This window comes from Larimichthys crocea, chromosome XXII (assembly GCF_000972845.2).
Source record: "Larimichthys crocea isolate SSNF chromosome XXII, L_crocea_2.0, whole genome shotgun sequence".
NCBI lineage: Eukaryota > Metazoa > Chordata > Actinopteri > Sciaenidae > Larimichthys > Larimichthys crocea.
In genome coordinates, this window is record NC_040032.1 from 3,804,304 (window position 1) to 3,825,273 (window position 20,970).

Genomic DNA, 20,970 nt, shown 5'->3' on the forward strand with positions numbered 1-20,970 from the left:
CTGGGAAATGGGTCATGGAATGGCTCGTTGCCTGTAGGTAGAATCAGAGAGAGACGGAAAGAGAGAGCCGTCCTTTTCTTTTTAAAACCAACAAAGTTATTGTATCAATCTGAAGTAGCCTCTGGAGAAGTTACTTCTTAATGGATCATCAATATTTATATTGATCTCAATATACCTAACAGGGTTCTACTGAATTATTATAGGGGCATTATTATAAACCTTTTTTTTTTTTTATCTAGTCAAAGTCAAAAAGTATTCCTATTCTTAAACCTATTTGATACTGAACAACATGACTATTTGTTATTTTTATTACTTTCCCAGAATGACAATAATGTTCACTACAGTGCAGTAGTTTAATAGTTGTTCCCAAGTTTTAGGAAATAAACTCCTGATAGTTCACTGACCAGTCCAGCTTCCATCTGTCAGGCTAATTCAGTTTTTCCGGACCACCGTCTCGGAGCAAGACCTGAACCTGTGAGATTTAGGCTGGATTTGTGAGGCTACAGGATTACATCCTCCTCTGCAGGTTGAGAAACTATTAAAATGTTACAATCTGCTGGCTAAGGGGAACTCTTCCAAAAACGCATGGTGGCCAATCTCCAAATAAGACTAGATTGAGTCCCTAAGGTAATTAATTCCACTAAACTTGACCCAACAGTAAATGTTCAACATCAGACTGTATAGAATGTTTCTCAACGTATTAAATCATACTGTAGTAGTATGATGTTGTCCTGATACTCATCTCAAACAACATTAGTGTACATATTGATATTCCACACTGTGGACTTGACTGAATTGAATCCTGTCATTCCAATTCTGTATGAAGGTGTGACGTCAGGAGCATAACCATGGAAACGTGTAACAGAAGAAAAGATCCATATACAGCAGTGGACTTTTCCATATCTGAACTAAAGGTCTGGGGATACAAGGTGTTTTACAGACTGTAAAGACCTCTTGTGGATGTAATGATTCTGGCTTGATCTTGGCTATATTACAGTAACACACTCCTTTCCTTTGCTCTTAAACAAACACAGAATACCTTTTTGCTAAACCATAAAACACGAATCCATGATATCCCTAAAACTCAAGACCATCCCTCACTGAGGTAGTGCTGATAGTTGCCAAATACGAAGTGTGACAAAGAGTTAGAGAGAAAGAAGGAAGAAAAAGAGGGATGCTGCACTATGATCAAAGAATTTCAAATGTTCAATTCTCTTCAGGCTTCATTAGTGCGAGACATTTATTTAACAGAGTGTAATCTATATTGTAACAGCCTTGTCAGCATTTCACTCCTGACAGAGACAAGAGTAAAAAACTGTAACATGGTGCTATAAAAGGTGTATGGGGCAGAAGAAGGTATAAAAAAAATAAATAATAATAATACAACAGATCGGGATTTGTAAAACGCTACAGCAACATGACAGTGGGGAAGGGAAGGGATGTGAGAGGGAGTGGGTCCAGGTGATCTAACAGCTGGTCATCCTGACATAAAGATTACTCATTGCTCAGTTACATTGTGTGCCCCTATCTGTGAGTTAAGTATGCTTCCTCCTGTTGAATCACTGCTCATTTGTAAGGTCAAGGTTAATTTGAGATTGAAGATTTATGCGCAAACTGAAAATTGGTCTGAAAGCCTATTTTGTTTGAACTAGTTAGTGTCTGCAACTCCAACAGTCACCTGGCTACGGTTTCAAAAGTCAATTATCAATATGATACTTTATTTTGAGGTAATATAGGTACATTTTGACCTGAGTGTGTGTGCAGTGTAATGCATGTGTGTGCAGCTGATCCAACACACAAGCTGTCTTTGATAATGACAACAGGCTTGCTTGGTTTCTTCCTAGTCAAATCCCAGAGGGATGAGCTCATCTTCTCTGTATCCACTGCTCTAGATTTCAAGAGGTCCGCTTTGACTCAGATGGGCATTGACTGATGGATATATGGCTCTTGTTTGGGTGTTGGTATTCATGTGTGAGGGTGGGTGGGAGCTACATGTGTTTCATAGTGTATGTGTAGGAGTGTGTGTAAAATATGGCTTCCCTAACTGTAAGTGCATGAAGGTTCATCTATGTGGGTGTTAAGTGGGTTGTATACACTTAGGGAATAGGGATAGATATGTGTATATAAATGTACTTTTTATGTTAATGCACCTGAGGCAGGATGCTAACTGTCATACACATAACAGATATGAGCTATCAGCTCTACTTTTCATTGTTTAGGTTAAGGAAGTTAGTGAAAAAAAATGGTTACGGGTTGGGGTTAAATGTAAAATACACAGATTAAATTATCAGATTGTGTCCCGGTGTCAATGTCTACATTTCATCAGAAGTGCTGCGAGAATACAAACGCAACCAGTGAAAGATAGAATCAAGCAGACAAGTGAAATCACAGCTGCAAATTTCACACCTTTACAACATCTTCTGTATCGTTTTGGTGCGATGAAACCACACGTCCAAAAATCTTTTTTTAAGAGGATGAAAAAATGTTTTTCTCAGAAACTTGCTTACAAAATAAACCTAAAACACAGTAATGAAAAAAAAAAATCTTAACACATTTATCAGTTTAACTCAGTTGGTTAACTATTAATAGTAAGGCTGTGCTACACATTTCCACATAACTTACTGGCTTAATCAGAGCTACGCATTTTACTATTTTAATTTGAAATCAGCATAATCCAGGTTAATGGTGATCTGACACTGACGTGGTATATCAGTCTGACTCAGTTCAGAGAGGTCACAGAGCTTGTGGTGTATTCTTGGCTCAAAACTCAAAAGTTATTTATCCTCTTTCTATCTATCATACGTCATGTAACAAAACATCTTTTAATTGGTCAATAAGATTCTAAATGCTGACCACAGATATAAGGAGAATATGCACATAGTAAAAAGTTAAAATCATCAAAACTGGAGATATGGGATTTCATCTAACTGCATTCTGCATCATACTGTGGAAAAGTACTACAATGCAAGAAAACAATCTGATAGATCATGCTGACCTACCTCTTGTTTGTACAGGTTTGTACTCCAACTCAAAATATATATTAATATTATAGCAACTTGGTAGAAGTTTTCAATGTGCCTTGCTCCAGAGGGAAGTGTAAAGGAATGTGAAACACTAATAACAACACAGCCCCATCTGCGACCTCAGCAAATGATTCGGTCACCTAGTGCTCCTTGACATAAACCTTCGGCGGAGAAGTCAAAGCATTTTCTAAATGCATTCTCTCTATCCAAAACGATAACATGGTGTCTCTAGGTGAAACTACAATGTTTAAGTCATCAACATTTCATTGGTGTACTCCTTTTCTTTGCTGAGCAAATCTCAAGCCATGCTAGACATTTAAATGTTCACAAGATTTACTGTGGGTGTTGTATTCTGTGAGTTTATGAAGACACCTTTACAGATACAACCTGCTGCTGGTTAACCGGTAATGAATCACCCACAATACTTCTTTTTCTGTTTCAGTATTTTATGTTTTATGTTTTAAGGGTCATTTCTAGGTTTTCTGCATCTGTTTCCCAGTCCTGCATTGTCTGTTTGTTCTTACCATCTTTGTCCTCCTATCTTGGTTTTGTATTTTTGGACTATTGCTGATGGTAATTACCTGGACTCCTCAGCTGCCTCTTGTTATTTTGTGCTACCTGACTACTTGTCTGTATTTGGGTCATGTTTTGAACTAAACCATAATGCTAATGTTATCACAGGGAGTGCTATGTGACTAAATCACACAGTAATGTATGAGTAATGAGGCCATGAGTGACACTACTGACAAAATTATGAATGCAGTTTGTAGTGTATCACTTATAATCTTGGCATACACATAAATCAAACATTCTGTATGAAAATGAAGATTTCCTGTGGATCAGTCGTGTTATGAAGCACATTTCATATGTACACAGATGAGGACATGTATGAGCTCACGATATTGATGCAATACACCACTGACAGTAAAATGTCACCTCAGTCTCACACAAAAGCATGTAATATACATGCCAATCTACTCGAGGATGCCGTGTCATTGTCACATTTTGCCTTGCCTAGATGTGAAATGTACATGTATGTACTGTATGACGGTCTAGTAAAAGCAGTGGTGATAAAGTCTGGCCTTGAGGATGAGTGTTGTATAAAGGGTGACAGAGTGGGAGGTCAGTGTGGATGGAGGAGCCAAACACAGGACACAAAGTTTGCATGTGCGACAAATTGTCAAAGTTGCATATTTACTATTGCTAGGCAAGACAAAATATGATACTGACACAACCAGCAGGTCTAATGCTTTGGTGTGATACCAGGTTGCAAATTCAAATCCCAACAAGAAACAACAAATTTATATCTTTTTATCTTCATGATTGTAAATGTCTATTATAAAAGGAGGTCTATGTTATGTATCTTAGTTCCGCACTATTCCACTGATCTGTTGGACAGTTGATAGGCCTCAGGGATACATAAAATGTAACAGGAACACAACATATCTTTCCAGTGAATGGCATATTTTGTTGTTAAGAGATGTTTCTGAGCTTGAAAAACCAATAACACTCATTCAGTCTAATCATCAGAACAACAGGTATATAGATAGCTATAGCACAAATGTCGGATTCAAGATTAAAACTGTCCCGATTTAATCAAGATGTTTCTTCACCCAAGCACTGAACACCAATCCCGTGATTGCCGGCACCTGTGGCTAAGACTATAAATAAAGGTTCTATCTTCTTTCTCGCTGTTTTTTTTTTTTTTTCCCACCCACGACTATTTTATTTTCTGTTAATTTCCTGCACCACCTACTCAAAAGCACCACCGACAATGCATGCAGCACCTTATACTGTACACACGCTGATAAGAACTCACCTTCTTTTTTTTGTGTTTACAGTTGTATATTCGTATACAATATTTTCATATTCGAACCATTTACCTTATGTTGTTGTGAGGTTCCCATTGCTGTTCTGGCTTTACCTGACAGGTTGTAGTGTTTTACATCGTGACTGCTGGATGGCTATTTCTATTCCCAATGATACACCATTGTTGTTTTTTTTCCTGTCCTCTGTGTAATGAAGAGTCTTCCCTCCTACATATTTGTTGAAAGCAGTCATTTTCCATGATGCATCCCTCCCACTCTCTCTTTCTCTCACTGTAACTCTCTTTCATGCGCAACACAAAAACAAACCACACCGGCCCCTCACATCCATCTCTCCATCTTGCTCCACAAAAATGGACTGAGCCAGCTTGCTCAACCCCCACACCACTTCATTGTGGTGGTTGCCCTCCTTCATGTAAGCCTGCAGTGATTTGTTGGATATTCCCTTAATCTATGGCTCTTACATAATCTGCAGCAACATCGTCCACAGAGCCACTGCTTGTCTCCTCATGTCACTCTCTGTGGTTATCACAGTTACAGGGCAGAATAGAGGACTGGGTGATAGATGATAGATATACTGTAGATAGATGGGTGGATAAGACATTGTATAGAGTGAACTGTATTTATGTGGGGGGTGGGGGGTGGGTTGTTGGTTGGGCAGGGGCATCATTAGCTGCAGATTACGTGCATGCATCTATATGTGCCTGTGTGTGTGGTGCGTGTGCTACAGATTATGTGCGGATGTGCGTGTCCTTGTGTGGGACAGTGAGGACAAGCTTGGATAAAGTGGTGATTGTAGTGTTTCAGCATCTATATGTGGACAGAACGTCCAAGCAAAATGAGAGGGAGAGAGGCAAAAGAGATGGTCAAGAGAGAGCGAGAGTGTGTGGCAAGAGAGAATAGAGGGCTCACATGAAGAGCACAGCAGGGTGTTGGAGGAAAAAGCTGAAAAAAAGAGGGATAATGCTAGGTGTTGGTGCTTTTTGTGTACGTGTGCTTGAGGGGGAAGAAAGGAAGGAGATGGCTGAACAGGAGGGAAAAAAGAGATTTTGTAGAAAGAACTTGAGTGCAAGTTGGAGAGTGGGGGGAAAAAAAGTACACAAGTGACATAAAAAGAATAAAAATGCAGCAGAAGCAAGCACAATTTATGTGGATGTGGAACCACTGACACAGCTGGGTATGACAATCACCACGCTGACCTGTATAATCAGTTGGCCTTACAGACACAGATCAGTCTCATTTAATCAAAACATTTGAAAACACCTTACGGAAGAGTCCAGTACAGCAAGGAGAGAGCAAACCTGACCTATTACCAGTCACAAAAAAAACAAAAAAACAAAACAAATAAAACTTTATACTGAAGCTTCATGTTGCAGGCCCCAGCAGCTTCGTTTGTTAGTTTGTTACCTGCTGCCACAAAGAAAAACATGTCAACATACGTTTGCCTTTAACAACAAAAATATGTATAATACACAACAAACGTATGGAGCTTATGACATACTGTAAGTATATTTGTATAGTCAGACTGAATGCGGCACACCTCTGCACGAGATATGTAATGATTTACTTAAATGTTTCCGGTTCATATCCTTTTATCATTATAATTGACATTGCTTTATTTTTATTTATCCACTATTTGCTTTGTGTGCTTTGGCAAAATGTCTTTACATGTCATGCCAATAAAGCTTGTAATTGAAATGTAAGCCTGTCATATGAACGCAAAGAGCGGAAAATGGCTTTACACAGAAATAGAGACAACCTAAGCAACATGATAGAACTGAGAAAGTTAAACCAGAATAATGATTATAAACAGAAGTTAAAAAACATGTTGATGTTACACTGAGGTATAATCAGGTTAAGGTTCTCATACCACTCTGTGCCCAGTACATCTGTACGTACCTATGTAACTTTGCACTCAGGGTGCGATCATCCGTGAGATATAACATGCATGTAAGTCACACACCATCAACGATTTCACTGATTTTGGTAAAACTGGATCGAATTTTATTGAGAAAAGTTTTCTGCTTTCCCTCTGACGTCCTCTGTCTGCTCCACCTCATTGACAGACTTTCTTGATGGACAGTAAAGCAAACTGTAAAGTGAACCACAGCTGCTGTTAGGTAATGTTAGCTCAGTTTGTTAGCCAGGCTGTCTAGGCTGTGAGCTAAGAAAACCAATGGGAAGAGGAAGTTTTCTGGTCCAGGACTTGGGGGAATGCAGATAGGGAGTGTAGCTGGTGTTGTGCCAGAACCAGAGCTGGACAAGTGGCAATGTAACTGGCCTAGCAGCCTCTATGGACATAATGACAGAGACAAAACGACTGAGGGCGACACTGAAGGAACAAATTGGGAAGAGAGAGAAAAGAGAAAGCGACCGAACAAGAAGCTGCCGGACAAGGTTGATGCTTGGCTGTTACAAAAGTTGTCAACTCGTTACATTTTGATCATAACTAATGTAATCTCAACAAATATGTATTGCGCTCTGAAACTGGGGGTGCTAAATTGCCACACAAATGCCCCATATTTGCTGAAATGCACCTCATCTTCTCTGAGACATAATTGACAAACAGAATCAATGGGTAAGTCTTTACATACTGCCGCAATCTGCAATTGAACCGCAGGGAGGAACTCAAGAAGATAAACTGATACTAAAACACCTGCATTTTCTTCACATGCGTACATGTTTTAACACAAAGACACATCTGTCTCATTGCAGTGAAACCAGAAATGTCTGTGGTTTGCACCGTCTTAGGTCGAAACATTACATAGACAAAATACATTGGATAGAATGGATTGGACAAATGGAGTTTAAAAGCCCTTTGAAGAATCATGTTATTTAGCAACTAAGTCTAGATTTGGGATAACAAAGACAGAAGCACATGGCACTAAAGTGGTTTGATGAAGAGCTTATAGAAGCACGTAACGAGGCCAAAGCATGTTTTGCTTTCCTGTGAGTGCAGCCTCAGCTCTGATTCATCACAGCAACTCAGCATCACATTTGATTAAAGTCTGTTTCTTAATGCACAACACACATGATCTCATTGCTGCAGGTAACCTACATGCATAAGACGAAGTGAGAAGAGATTGTGTGTCTGGTTAAAACTTGAGTCAGCACAGATTTGTCACTGTATGTAAACACAACAAGCGTGAAGCGGTGGGGCAGACTTACTGAGGAAACCTCTCCGTCGTTTCCTGTGGCTGCAGACGGAGCTGTAGCTGTAGCTGCTGCCTCCTGAGCCGCAGCCTTCATGGCTGCTGCCTTCCGCAGCTCCCGGTTGGCCTGCAGCGTGGAGAAGTAGTTGACGGCTGCAAACTCAATCAGGGCGGAAAAGACGAAGGCAAAGCAGACGGCAATAAACCAATCCATGGCCGTGGCATAAGAAACTTTGGGGAGGGAGTGGCGGGCGCTGATACTTAGTGTTGTCATTGTCAAGACAGTAGTGATACCTGCATACAGAGAGGAGAAAGGTGTTAAAACATGCTGCTCTTGTCATCTAAAATTATATAATAACAGACAGTCTCTCATCTCTATGCATTAGATGTGGACCTATAGAGCAAGGAGGCAATTAGCTTAGCTTTTGGATAAAAACTGGAAGCACAGGCACATTTCAAATATGCCTGGTCTACCAACATCTGTAGAGTTCACTAATTAACATCTTATATCACATTAGTTTGATCTGCGCTGCGCACAAACAGATAAGAATGAGAAATCACTTTGCTCATCTGCTGTTAGTCAAAAAAAAATGTGATGTAACACAACTCCCCAAGAGTCCCACGAGATACACGTTAATTAGTGAGCTTTAGAGGTGCTAGTACCTACACAACTCTGATTACAGTCTTAATGCCAAGCTAAGCAAACTGACTCCGGGCTCCAGTCTGTCGTGCTCATTAAGAAAGTGAATAAGTGTTGTTGTTTTTTTTTGTTTTTTTTTCCTGAAATGTCAAACTGTTCCTTTAATACAGTTTTTTTTTTCTTTGGTGACTGTTCTCTGATGGACAGAAACATATTCCCTCTCAGGACATAATCTTTAAAGGTTCCGTGACTAGGAACTCTTAGTAACTTCTAAAGGGGAAGTTGCAAGTTCAACTACCCTACAATACCCCTCGCCTCCCCACCCCCCTCCAAGTCAAGTCAAGTGAGGTCAGGTCAACTTTATTGTCAGTGCTGCTATATGTACAGGACATACAGAGTATTGAAATTCCATTTCCCTCTTATCCCAAACAGCATAAACATGAAATGTAAAATATAAGTGAAAGATGTAGAAAATATAAAATAAAAATATACAAATCTAAAAATATATACAAGCTAAAAGACATCCGGGTGGCAATATTTTCTCCTACAAGCATGTAGGAGAAAATATGGTGGTCGCAATAAACAAAACAGGCCCAGTCAGTGTTTGGTTTGTCTGTTCTGGGCTACTGTAGAAATGATAGCTCAGAATGGACGAGCAGTTCAACATGGAATAAGGCCCGCTCTCTCTGTGTGACAAACACACAATGATATTTTCAGGTGATCATACACTAAATAAACATACTTGTGTATATTCCGTTTCTGCCATATAGATCCTAGCAAATCTTACACACTGGACCTTTAATGTTTCAGGGTTAACAGTAAAACATGACACAATCATAAGCAGGTATATGTTTTTGGACCATACCGTGAACTTTACCCTCAGTGTAAACAATGATGTTTCAAGAAAAGTCAAGTAGGTGAATGTATGTTTTTCTATTTGTTTATGAGAAAAGACTCCTGGGAATGTTTGCCAATGAATAACAATCGAGTCATCATTATGAGAAAACCATTGCAATCAGCTTGAATTGGACACACAAACACCCCAGACACAAACATATACTATACAAATGGATGTTACACCATACGTTATAAAACAACTTCAAAATAAATTGCTACCATTCAGCTCGCCAGAATATCTCTTCTCCAAATTAATAGATCAAATATATTCTCGCCAATGCTATTTTATCATTTAAGTGGCATACAAAACTGCAGCATCTCTTTGGAAATTACAGTTTCAACACTCCTAGCAAAATCTACCATCTGGCAAATAACGTCTGTGATCACTTCAGCATTGCAGAGATGATAACCATCAAAGCACTCATGTCTTCAGCATTTATGAGACCACGATGTTGCAGAGATGATTCAAAGGTCTTAGCATGTAGCGGACTGCAGAGGAGCATTGCTCTGAAACACTATCAACACTAAAGTGATTGTTTATTTTCTAAAATATTGTATCCCTGTTACCAGTTTACTGAAAAGACACATTTTGATTTTCTGAAGACTCGGTTTGAATAAAAATGCACAGTGCATGAGACTGATCTTTCATATAGTGTAGGTGCTAATTATATTTTCTTCCCAAAGTAGCTAAATTTGAGTATTCGTGACTACTCTTTCAGCGAAATACTGTGCTATGCACAACGTAATTACATACAGACTGAAGCTTTGAGTGTTCTGTGTTGACAAAGTTAATGATACGATGTAAGTAATAGAGAAATGTGGGAACAGCAACTTTTAAAAGATGATACACTGTATTAAAATTAACTGTGGAGGGGAGGGTGTCCAAATAATTTGTGTCTTGTCTAAGAAATATATATGATTACATATAAAGCAACACAATAAGATCAAAAATAATATAAACATGGCAAGCATAAACTGCAACAAAATAATGAAAAATGACAATGAAGCATGAAGTATGCACACTATTGATTTTCCCAAGGGATATCTCTGGCATATGATAGAAGTTCTGTTTCATGGCACATAACTAGAATGTCAGGCCATGTGGCATTTGTGCTCAGTAAGGTTTGCCAAACGGTCACTTCACTGGATGCTAATCTGTCCATAAGCAGACTAACCCATGCTCCCCAACTGGCATGGCAATAAAAGAGAACAAATGTCTCGAGAAAGCCATCCAGTAAGATGACCAGATGCAAGCCACAAAGCATTTGCTAATATTTGTTCATCTATTAATAAGTATCTCATAACACAAGCTATGGCTGAGATGATGAACAGACAGAATAATGGATGTGTGGAAAGATAGCGATAATAGATAGAAGACAGAATGTGTCAACGCATAGGTGGTAGAGTGAAAGCATTGTGGTTTTTAATATCTTTTTCTGCTGAAGTAAAGCTAGTCTTTTTGGCTTTATTGCAAAATCCGTCAAATGTTCCTCTAAACTTCTGGCTCCAGATTGAAGCATAGACTACAAGGATCCCTTTGAGGCAGCCTTAAAGAACAGAAAACTAAGAAAATCACCGTGTAGAGCTGAGGGCATTCATAAATTCTCTCAGATACATGATAGTTTTAAAATAGTTTGGACCACACAAAAGGTCCGTGGCAGGTGCATTTTATGGGCTTTTTGAAATGCTAAACGAATGAAAACATGCCAAAAATTAGACATGAAGAGCAATTTTACTTCTAAAAAAAGAAAGGATAAACACCACTTCCTCACTAGAAAAGGACTTTCCTCTGTGTCGCCCAGATTCCATCATTATTAAGTCAGAGAAAGATGCTGACAATGAACAACTCTTTAAATGGCCCATTAATAAAGTACATATCTAATTCACTTTCATCAAGCTAAAGTAAGCAGGGAAAAAGGGCCATTGAACACTGCTGTCCACGCTTTTACCAAATGCGTGCTGTAGTTGGGCACATTTCATTAGCAGCGTAGGAACTTATGGGGGATTTAATGCACCTAATAATGTCTCAAAAGCATTTTCTACACGCCACTTCAGCAGTGAAAGCTAACAACTCTCAAATACAACCTCCTCCGATAGCCTACCAACGCTGACTGTCTCAAGCTCAAGCACAAGTTAAATGATTTGCAGAAGGGAGGAGGAACATGGGAAGAAAGCCTGTCAGGGTAGGAAGGAGAGGGAAGAGAAAGAAAGAAAGAAAGAAAGAGTGTGGGAGGGAGGGGGATGAAGTATAAAGACTGGATAGAAATGAAATGCTTGGGGCATTTATGTGCTTTTATAGGAAAAAAAAAGCAAGGTACAAATTAGGCCACACTCAATTAAGTCTCTGAGACTTGTGCTCAAGGGACTTTCAGCTTTTAGAGAGGTTGTGGACAATCCAGCACACAACATAGTATGACTTCATGTAATAACAGAGTAGAGCACATCCTTATAGCAATTTGTCTTCTTTTCTCTTTTGCCTCATTTTCAGCTTTTTATCCCACACGCATCGATGGAACTAGAGCTCTTTATTTTAAGAAACAAACTCTGTCACAATTTGAAGGTGAAGTTTGTGGCCTTTTGTCACAAACATTTCAGACATATGATGTTTTCTGTACAACCTCTTCTAAAATACCCAGCGAGCATGCCCTAGGCTCACCCCAAACCTCTCTCTTTAACAGCAGCCAATCCAAAGAATTAGCCTTTTTTTTTTTAATCCTATACCCAATATTGAGTGAAAATGGAAACAGCAGGATGAGTGAGGTTAATGAGTTGCCACAGATGTGCGTTCCGCATGGGGCCTCAACTGCCACGCGAACACTAATGATTGGGATCTATTCTCCGAAGAAGTGCACAGGCTTGTCTGAACGCTGGCTCGCTTCCAAACACAAGTGCAGAATATAGAACCTAGAGAACCTACAAGGGCCAGCAGTGTTACTCTGCTCAGCTGCAGCTTGTTGAAAATTAACATATGGAGAAATTACATTTAAAAAAAGAGCAGGAATTTCTACATAATTCCCATTTTTTCCCTCTTTGCTTTGTCTCTGTCTTTTTGTCTCTCTCATTCCTCTCATCCTCTCTCTCTCTCTCTCTGTGTCTTTGTTGGGTGTCTCTCACCCTCTCTGCTCCTGAGGCTAGAGCTTGATGGCAACTGTAGCGTAATGCAATGTGAGCGAGCGGAACCTGTGAGTGCTCGGATGAGGGCCAAGTAAACATCCTCCCTCTTTCGGCCCTTGCATGACCAATTTCAAAAAGGACATTTATTCCCAATTAATTCAGCTTTACCACAGCAGAGGAGGAATAAAGATAATGAAGAAAGGTTAAAACATACTGTGATGACTGAGTCTGTCTTTGTTCTCTTGGAGAAGGTTGTATTTTAAGTACCGCTCTATGCAGTTTAATGCAGTCAGTGTGCAGTAAGTAGAGAAAAGTATGTTTGCTTAAAGTTTACAGAGCTAGACGCACACTGGGGTCAAACAGTGGGTGGTGAGTCAATAAATCTTCATTTGAGTTTTGGAGACTTGTAAAATAAAGTTGAGTTTTAGAGCTCAGTGACAAAAGCAAAAACTTAAGCAACTTGCAACATGTAAAACTAAGATTCATTGGAAAGACACAACACCATGCATCGGAGGCACAGCTCTAGAAACGCCTAACTGACTTCTTGCACTGAATAAATTGATAAAGTGGTATACATTTCCCCCCATTTATATTCCTTTTTAAGTGACTGCAATCATGCAAAATGTCACATGAAAGCACTATTTTAAGAGAGAAAAACACCCCCTCCATTATCTGTGAAACCACTTTGTTGAAATTTTTGGCAGCTAGAATGAGAGCAGTCCTGAATTTTTTATTTATTTTTTTTTTCAATTTTGATTCCACTCCAACAGGGGAAAAAATGCAGCATGTGTTCTTCCATTTTCTTTTAGTTTGCATGAATTTAGAAAAAAAGAAAAGAAAAAAAAAAAAGCTTCAAACTCACACTGGAATTCACACAACATATGCGTAAAGTGAATTTAAAGAAAGCTTACCAAACACAGTCCGAGCTGGAACTGATTCCTTGTTAATCCAAAAAGAAACTTGGGCCAGGATGACCGTCATAATACAGGGAATGTAAGTCTGAATCAGGAAGAATCCCATTTTCCTTTGCAGGTGGAAGTGGACGGTCATGATGACATATTCACCTGTCAGAGTAAACACCAGACATTTGTCATTCTGTTGGTGGAAAATTAGATAGACACACAAGTCTGGACATGACTACCATAATGATGTCTTTTCAAAAGAGTAAAATACCTTTTTTTCTGCAAGAATGGTGGTACTGATGATAATTACTGTTTATATAGTTTTTAAATTGTTAATAACTGCAATCATAGGTTTGCTTGCATGCCATTTATTTAAACATGATGGTGTCTGTTTACCTTGATTTAAAAAAAAATAATAAAACAAATTAAAATTGCACTCAATTCATACTGTTCCGAGCGCAATCTCTGCTCACCCGTATTGGACTTTAGCCGCTCGCTTGACACTGTCTGGCCGATGAGGTCGTACTGCAGCAAACTGGATGATTCTTGTGGCACCTCGACAGACGACAGAGGACCTTTCTTCCAAGTGTACACGATCTCGCTGATGGGGTAAGCATCTAGACAAGATGGACAAAGGTTTTTGTTAAAACGTAGACATCCAGCAAAGTTCTTTTTTTTTTTTTAATAAAAGAACCTTCACTTTGAGATAATAACAGACAGCAGGACAGAGATTAAATTTTTTGTCAAAATAACCCTGAACAGCATTCTTATCAGAAATATTATCTATGAGCCAATAAACTAAACCTGTTTTAATTTTTTTTACATATCAAAATGACTTAATGCTATAATTATTCAAGTAGATTGTGGTTATTGCTGACACCAAATGACAGGAGTTACAGAGCTGATCTTAGAACCTGATTTTCATTACATACATACGTTTTTTTTTTGTTTTTTTTCACATATTGAATGAAGAACTCTTGACTTCTTTTTTTTTCCTCAAATGTACTGCATGTTACATTTCAAAGTTCCTCAAATGTACTGTATGTTACATTTCAAACTGAAATCTTTGGATACACGCTGTCAGATTACTCAGTCAGTCAATTGCTCAATGACAGAGTGATTATTTGAGAGTGACACCATCTGTCAGACGAGTGAGGCTTAACAAAAAACAAACTCACAACTCCCAAACTTGAGCGGGCAGGCGTGGCCGTCCATCGGAAAGTTCATCAGACGCATGGGGCACTCTGCATTGATAGTTAATCTGTCAGAATAGATAAGAGTTGAAAGCAGTGTTTGATTTATACTTGATACACTGTTACTGGGTAAATAATGATGAGTATTTTAAGAGTGTGGTTTCATGTTGTAAGATGGCTGATACAAGGTGAAAAGATTAATATCTAATGATTTCATAACAGTTCCAACAATATGGATAAAATAAATCTATTTAACTTAATTATTAAATGTTTTAAAATAAAGGTGGTCCAATGAAATAATCATTTTAAAAAATCAGTTTTGGGGCCATCAGTGACTGTTTTTTTGTTTTTTTTTTTGTCATGCAACACATCTCCTTTTGGAACAAAGCCGGAGTCATGTTTGTTTGAATTGCTCTCCAGGCATGTTTTCAGTATCAGATGGCACATATCTTGTTTTTGGAATGGCATGCTTCATTTCTTTTCATGTCTGTGCATATTCTTGGATGCTTGTTTTCTTGATTTGCTTTCCAGGTCTGTGCTCTATTCCGGTCTTGGCTGAATTCGGAGCTCACTGTCCAGCACTGTTTACCTCATAGTGTAGAGGATAGTTCCGTTCTGCATGATACGGAACAGCTTGTTGGGGGTGGTCATGTTGTGAGAGATCGACCTCTTGCCATTCCGGAAAAAGGTGTCTGGCGTCCAGATCTTGCTGACCATCAGGTTGTTGAGCCGCAGGATCTCGATGGGGCCCTCGAATTTTAGCCTCTCGTCAATCCATGTCTGACGGAAGAACACGTCCATGGTATATTCCTGGATGCAAGTTAGAGTGTGGGTTAGGGATTTATTTACTACTACTACTACTACCATGACTGCTGGTGCTGCTTCTGCTCCTGTCGCTACTATCTGCACTACCCCCAGAGAGAGTGGCAGATGGGTTTATGAGCCATGGTTTCATTGGACCTGCTGGATAGAGGACTGGCAATGTGATTATTTATTTATATAAATATATTTTTCTATTCTGGACTATTCTACCATTGCTGCCAGCGCTAATTAAATTAAATGTTTAGTTTGTGCTTTTCTGTACATTTTGCAATCAAGACATGTAGCTATTGTTATTTTTAGATCCTAACAAGTTCATACCGCACATATACATACATACATACTGTAATTTCCTCAAAATATCCCAGAGATAATTTTTATTTGTCATATATATTATATTCCTTCAAAAACAATGCATAAAACACAAACAGATACCAAGACATTAAACATCTTTTCAATGGTAAACACGAATACATTTCATCATCAGAGCAAAGTCTACAATACAAGTCTGTCCTGGATGCTTTTAAAACAAATGGATGGCCATGCTGCCCTGAAGTGCCTTTTACATCCCTTTCTATAGAACTGCCACCAGCATATCACATGGCAGTTCAAGTAGGCTTTAGATGCATTGGCAGCATAAGCCTAAACAGTGTAGAGAACAACAGACATGCAGCGCTCAGCCTATCCCATGTCAGAAGTAGCAAACGTATCCCGTCCCAACATCAGCCACATCTATCTCTCCCTCTCTCTGGCTGGGGGATTGTCAAACAGATTAAAATCCTAAGCTGTACTAATGACATCCTGCCCAAATGCTGGAATAATGAAGGCTAGAAGAACCATTACTTGATGGTATATACACAGACTTACTGAAAGAACTGTGCATATTGTCTTATGTATTCTTACATTTACATTGACTTTGCTAACAAGTAAAGAAACACATGCATGTGTATGTCAGCCAGTGAATTAGCCTGCGTATCCTGTATGAGTGTTTTTTCAGCGGTCAGTATGATTTACATACCATCTCAACATCTGAAACAGGTCCAAAGCTGGTGACAAAGATGTCAGTTTTGACCTCTGTAACTGGACCTACAGCAGAAGGATAAGTAGTTGCTTTGATACAGACAAAAACAACAACTTTGTATCAGACATTTGAAGGTTTTCTAAAATATAAATCAGTTTAAAAAGAGCCATATATAATGTATAGCCTGCACACAGAGCAAAATGACCACTGAAAATGAAATAAATTTAACAAAGAAGGAACAATAAAAAGATAATAAGTTGATTGTCAGCTCATTTCCCAGTCGTTACCTGGTAATTTTGTTATAATTGTATAAAGTAAAATTATATTTAACCATTACAGCACAGAGCTAAATGAAAATGGGGTAAACACAACTACTGGAAAACTTTATCTTCTGAGAAAAAGAACATCGAGACTAATAATTAATGAGGCAATACCATATTAAAAACAATATGACACAGTCATTAGCATACCTCCAAATCCAGGTCGCAGCCTGTTGTCATAGCCATCCAGTAATCTATCCAATATACGCGTGATGTTATCCAAATAGATACTGGTCTCACTGTGCTGATTTCCCCAAACACTGCTCACACTGTAACTAAAGTACATATGTTGCAATAGAAAGCTTATTTCAACAGAGAGAAAAAAATGGAGAGTTCTCAAATGCACATCCATCTACAGTCTCTGGTTGCCGTGCGTAAAAGTCCGAGAACATGCAGAGAAAAGAGTTGTCATACTCACCAAGACAGAAATAAGCAAGTTAAAATGAAAGCCATGCCTCGCAAACACCCCACAACTAGAAATCCCTGGTCAACTTTTAAAATCAGCATATTCCATCATTTAAAATCATGATTAAACGCGGGTCAGATCTTCTTTTAGTTGTGAACCGTGCGAGGATATCGCGCCAGTCCAGCACGACTTGACTTTCCCTCTAGTGCGGTTGCGCCCGCCTCAGCCTGAATCGCTCAGTTGGAAAAACCTGAAGAGTTTTTAAGAGAGTGAAGAGGATGGACAAGGGGGGGCATTAACGTTGATCGAACAAGGCGCTTTACAAGAAATAAACCGTTCTCAAGTGCAGCCTGTATTTTTAGAAAGCGTCTCGGTTTGATAGAAATAATGACGGTTACTGTGCCTTTTGATTAAAGGGAGTTGGAGAGAAAAGAGCGATGGAGAGGAATAAAAGCAGAGAGAGGAAGAGGGGAGGGAGAAGTAGAGGAGGAGAGCTTGCACAATACATCACTATAATATCAATGGACAGTATACCCAGTGACCTTTTGAATGCAGTATATTTTTAAATTGTCTCATTTTGCTACTTCTCAGCTTTTGTAGCCTTTTTGTGTGTGTGTGTGTGTGTGTGTGTGTGTGTGTGTGTGTGCGCGTATGTGTGTGAAACCACAGGGCTTGGCCATGCAAAGACACACAATTCCTACTAGATCATGAACTGTGATTCATATAGTGGTTGGGTTGTTGAGTGGAGTAGGTGGTAGATACATTTAGTGCAACTTCAAACTCACAATATCCATAGATCAAGATCAAGAGGGGGGAATACCAGGCAGTCAAAGTGAGCTATTCCTACCGGGCTGACACGAGTTTATTTCTGTTTTTTAAAAACACAATTCAAGAAATTGCATAATTTTCACCGAAGCAAGCAGTGTGTGGGAGGGATCTTTTGACTGCATTACCAGTTGTGATTCAAAAGCTAATTATAACCCTTGCACTGAACACCCCGACCTTACTTGACCCTGAAATTGAGAAAAAAACAAAATTCTCGCAACAGAAGAAATAGAAAATTAATACATACAATGTTTCTTGATGTTCCAGCTTCAGCGAGTGTCTTCAATACATTACGTCTTCGCTGATCATTGAGCTAGAATAAGTTATTTCAGCGCAGCATTACTTTTTCATTATAAGTGGTATCATAGTTGCATTGTCAATAATTCATGTGAGGGGGGGGAAATATAGGATATTCATCTGACAGCATTAAAATGTGGAGACTGATTACACAACATAATCCTTCAACTCTGGTCTCTTTGTACTCCAAACACTAGTTATATAATGATCTAAAAAAAACATATATATGATTTAAATCATATGCCAACAACAATGGATCACTTTCAGTGAGTGACTCAAGTGAGTCTTTTCAAAGAAGATTAGAGATCACTGAAATGTATCTGATGAATGGATAGATTCTCTTTGGTTTACATGGAAGTACTGTGGGTAGTGCTGATAGATTTAGCTCTATAGCCATCAACAGGATTGCAAGTTTACTTCAGGCAACTGTCCACATTCTATATCTTGTCTTGCAACACTATAAAGGAGTTTGGTGTGGTGTGTTGCTCAGGGACATGTGTAAGCTTACTTGATGTACTAAGGATCAAACCAAGCATCTTTTTTTTTTTTTTTTTTTTTTTCAGCATGCACTACAACCCACAATCCAAGTCTTGTAGCAACAGAAGACAAAGAAGCAGAAGTAGTAGCAGCAGTAGGTGTAGAAGTGGCAGGCAGAACAGTAATTTATGTACAATAATAGCAGTATAATGGGGGGGTAAGCATAGTAGTAGCAATAACAAGCATGTAGGAGAAGCAGGGACAGCAGTAGTCATATTTACATTCAAGTAGTACTGACATAGTGGCGATTGAAAATGGATCTTATATCATTTCTAAACAAGTTTCTGTTTCTCTGTTGGCTAGCTAGTTGACAAAGTAATCTGACCCTAATGCTGTGATCTACTTGATCTTATCAACAGTGAGGTCAACTCATCTATCGCAGTGCACTGAGTATGAAAGACCCCTGACCCGATTCACTTTGCTGACACTAGATGAGGTTGTGGATGAGCCAGGACAGGAGGGAACTTATTCAATTTCTCATTGGTGTGAATGTGCTTAGTATGATATGCAGTGGCTTGTAACATCACAGAGGCAGAGGCCCACAGACACACACACACACACACACACACACACACACACACACACACACACACTCGCTTACATGACATAAACAAGAGCCGTTACATTTTAATCCACCTCTACAGCTCATAGCTTTAAGTATCATGCACTGGACACACCCACACAGTATTAATCTCTGCTTTTTAAGAATGCCACCTATTATGTCACCTATTCATGCAAAATTAGCGCAGTACAATATTGAATTCTTACTTGATACTAAGAGAGGTCTGTAGCCGTAAGATGTTGTTTAGATTAGAGAGGATTTCCATGGGTTAAATTAGGATTCTCTATGTCCACCCATATGTGTGTTCTTACATGCATGTATTTTCTGCTTGTTTGTCCACTTCCAGTCAGTATAGTGATTAAGTTCCTATATATACAGGCTTGCTGGCTGACTAATTGTCTGACTGGCTTGCTAAATGCCCAGTTGATAGAATGCTGTGCTAAGTAGTGCTGGTAGCTACATGCATCTTCTAAATGGCTGGATGACTGACTGACTGACTGTCTTATAGACAGCTATAAAAAATTAATGTCTGTCTTCCTGACTGGATCACTGTCTTCCTGGATACCAAGACTTGAAGCATACTCTGTCAGTCACTTAGCCAAACATCCACAATAAGTGCTGCAGAGAGTAGAGAAGCAGATGGTTAGGCTGGCTAAATTGGGAGCTATGTAAATGCAGATCATTATATAAAACAGATATTAATCCTACAATCTGAAAATCAGCTCAGTCTTATTGATTATCCTGGCATAATCAACATATTCTGACATCCACATTCTCTTTTCCTTCTGGCTCACTTCATACCTTCTCCGTAATTGGTCATTAGTTTTTAAAGCCCATGCCAAATGAACAATGTTAAATAATGGGCGGTTATTAAATCTAATAAACAATATCTCTGCAAAATGCAATCGCTGAACCATTCATTAGACTTAAGGTCTGAACTGAGAGGAAAAAGGTACAGTGATTATGATGGATTGCAATTAGGTATGCTTCATTCCATGAGAACAATACAACTCATATGCCAGGGTGGATAGCAATTCAATTATGTCAATTTCGGAAGTACAATTACTTTGGGAAGATAAGGGAACATACTTCAAAATCCAATGTGTTTTGATGACGAAAAAAAGGCCTTCAGTAGGAGTTTGTTAATTAGTTCATTATTCAACAAAATAGGATTTAATTAAACATGTCATGATATGTACTCTGTATTTGATTCCCCTTTAACATGCAGCTAGATGCCGAGCTAGCAGATTACTGCGAGAAACTTCCTGAAATTCGCTGAGCCTTTGAAGGAAGAGGAGCTCTCAGATGACAGAACCAGAAAGAAAGGTATTCCTTTTTTTCTTTTTCTTTGTGTTAAGCTGTTTGCTCAGTGCTAGTCATTCAATTTTTTTTTCCTGTGGAAAAAAACAGACTGACACTGACATACACAAAGCATG

General features: G+C 38.9%; 1 protein-coding gene across 2 annotated transcripts in view; it reads right to left on the minus strand.

Moving 5' to 3' along the window:
* gabra6b (gamma-aminobutyric acid type A receptor subunit alpha6b) overlaps positions 1-17,887 on the minus strand; it is a 29,414-nt gene extending 11,527 nt beyond the window's left edge. For both annotated transcript variants that reach the window (XR_003461492.1, XM_019264587.2), the window contains exons 1-8: positions 17,326-17,887; positions 17,058-17,182; positions 16,585-16,652; positions 15,337-15,557; positions 14,733-14,815; positions 14,028-14,171; positions 13,564-13,716; positions 8,018-8,295 (exon numbers count right to left, since the gene is read on the minus strand). Coding sequence is in view for 1 of the 2 variants with exons in the window: in XM_019264587.2 (XP_019120132.1) it covers positions 8,018-8,295; positions 13,564-13,716; positions 14,028-14,171; positions 14,733-14,815; positions 15,337-15,557; positions 16,585-16,652; positions 17,058-17,182; positions 17,326-17,414 (1,161 nt within the window). In the remaining variant the exon portion in view is untranslated. The remainder of the gene's footprint in view (positions 1-8,017; positions 8,296-13,563; positions 13,717-14,027; positions 14,172-14,732; positions 14,816-15,336; positions 15,558-16,584; positions 16,653-17,057; positions 17,183-17,325) is intronic.
* Positions 17,888-20,970: the final 3,083 nt, after the last annotated feature.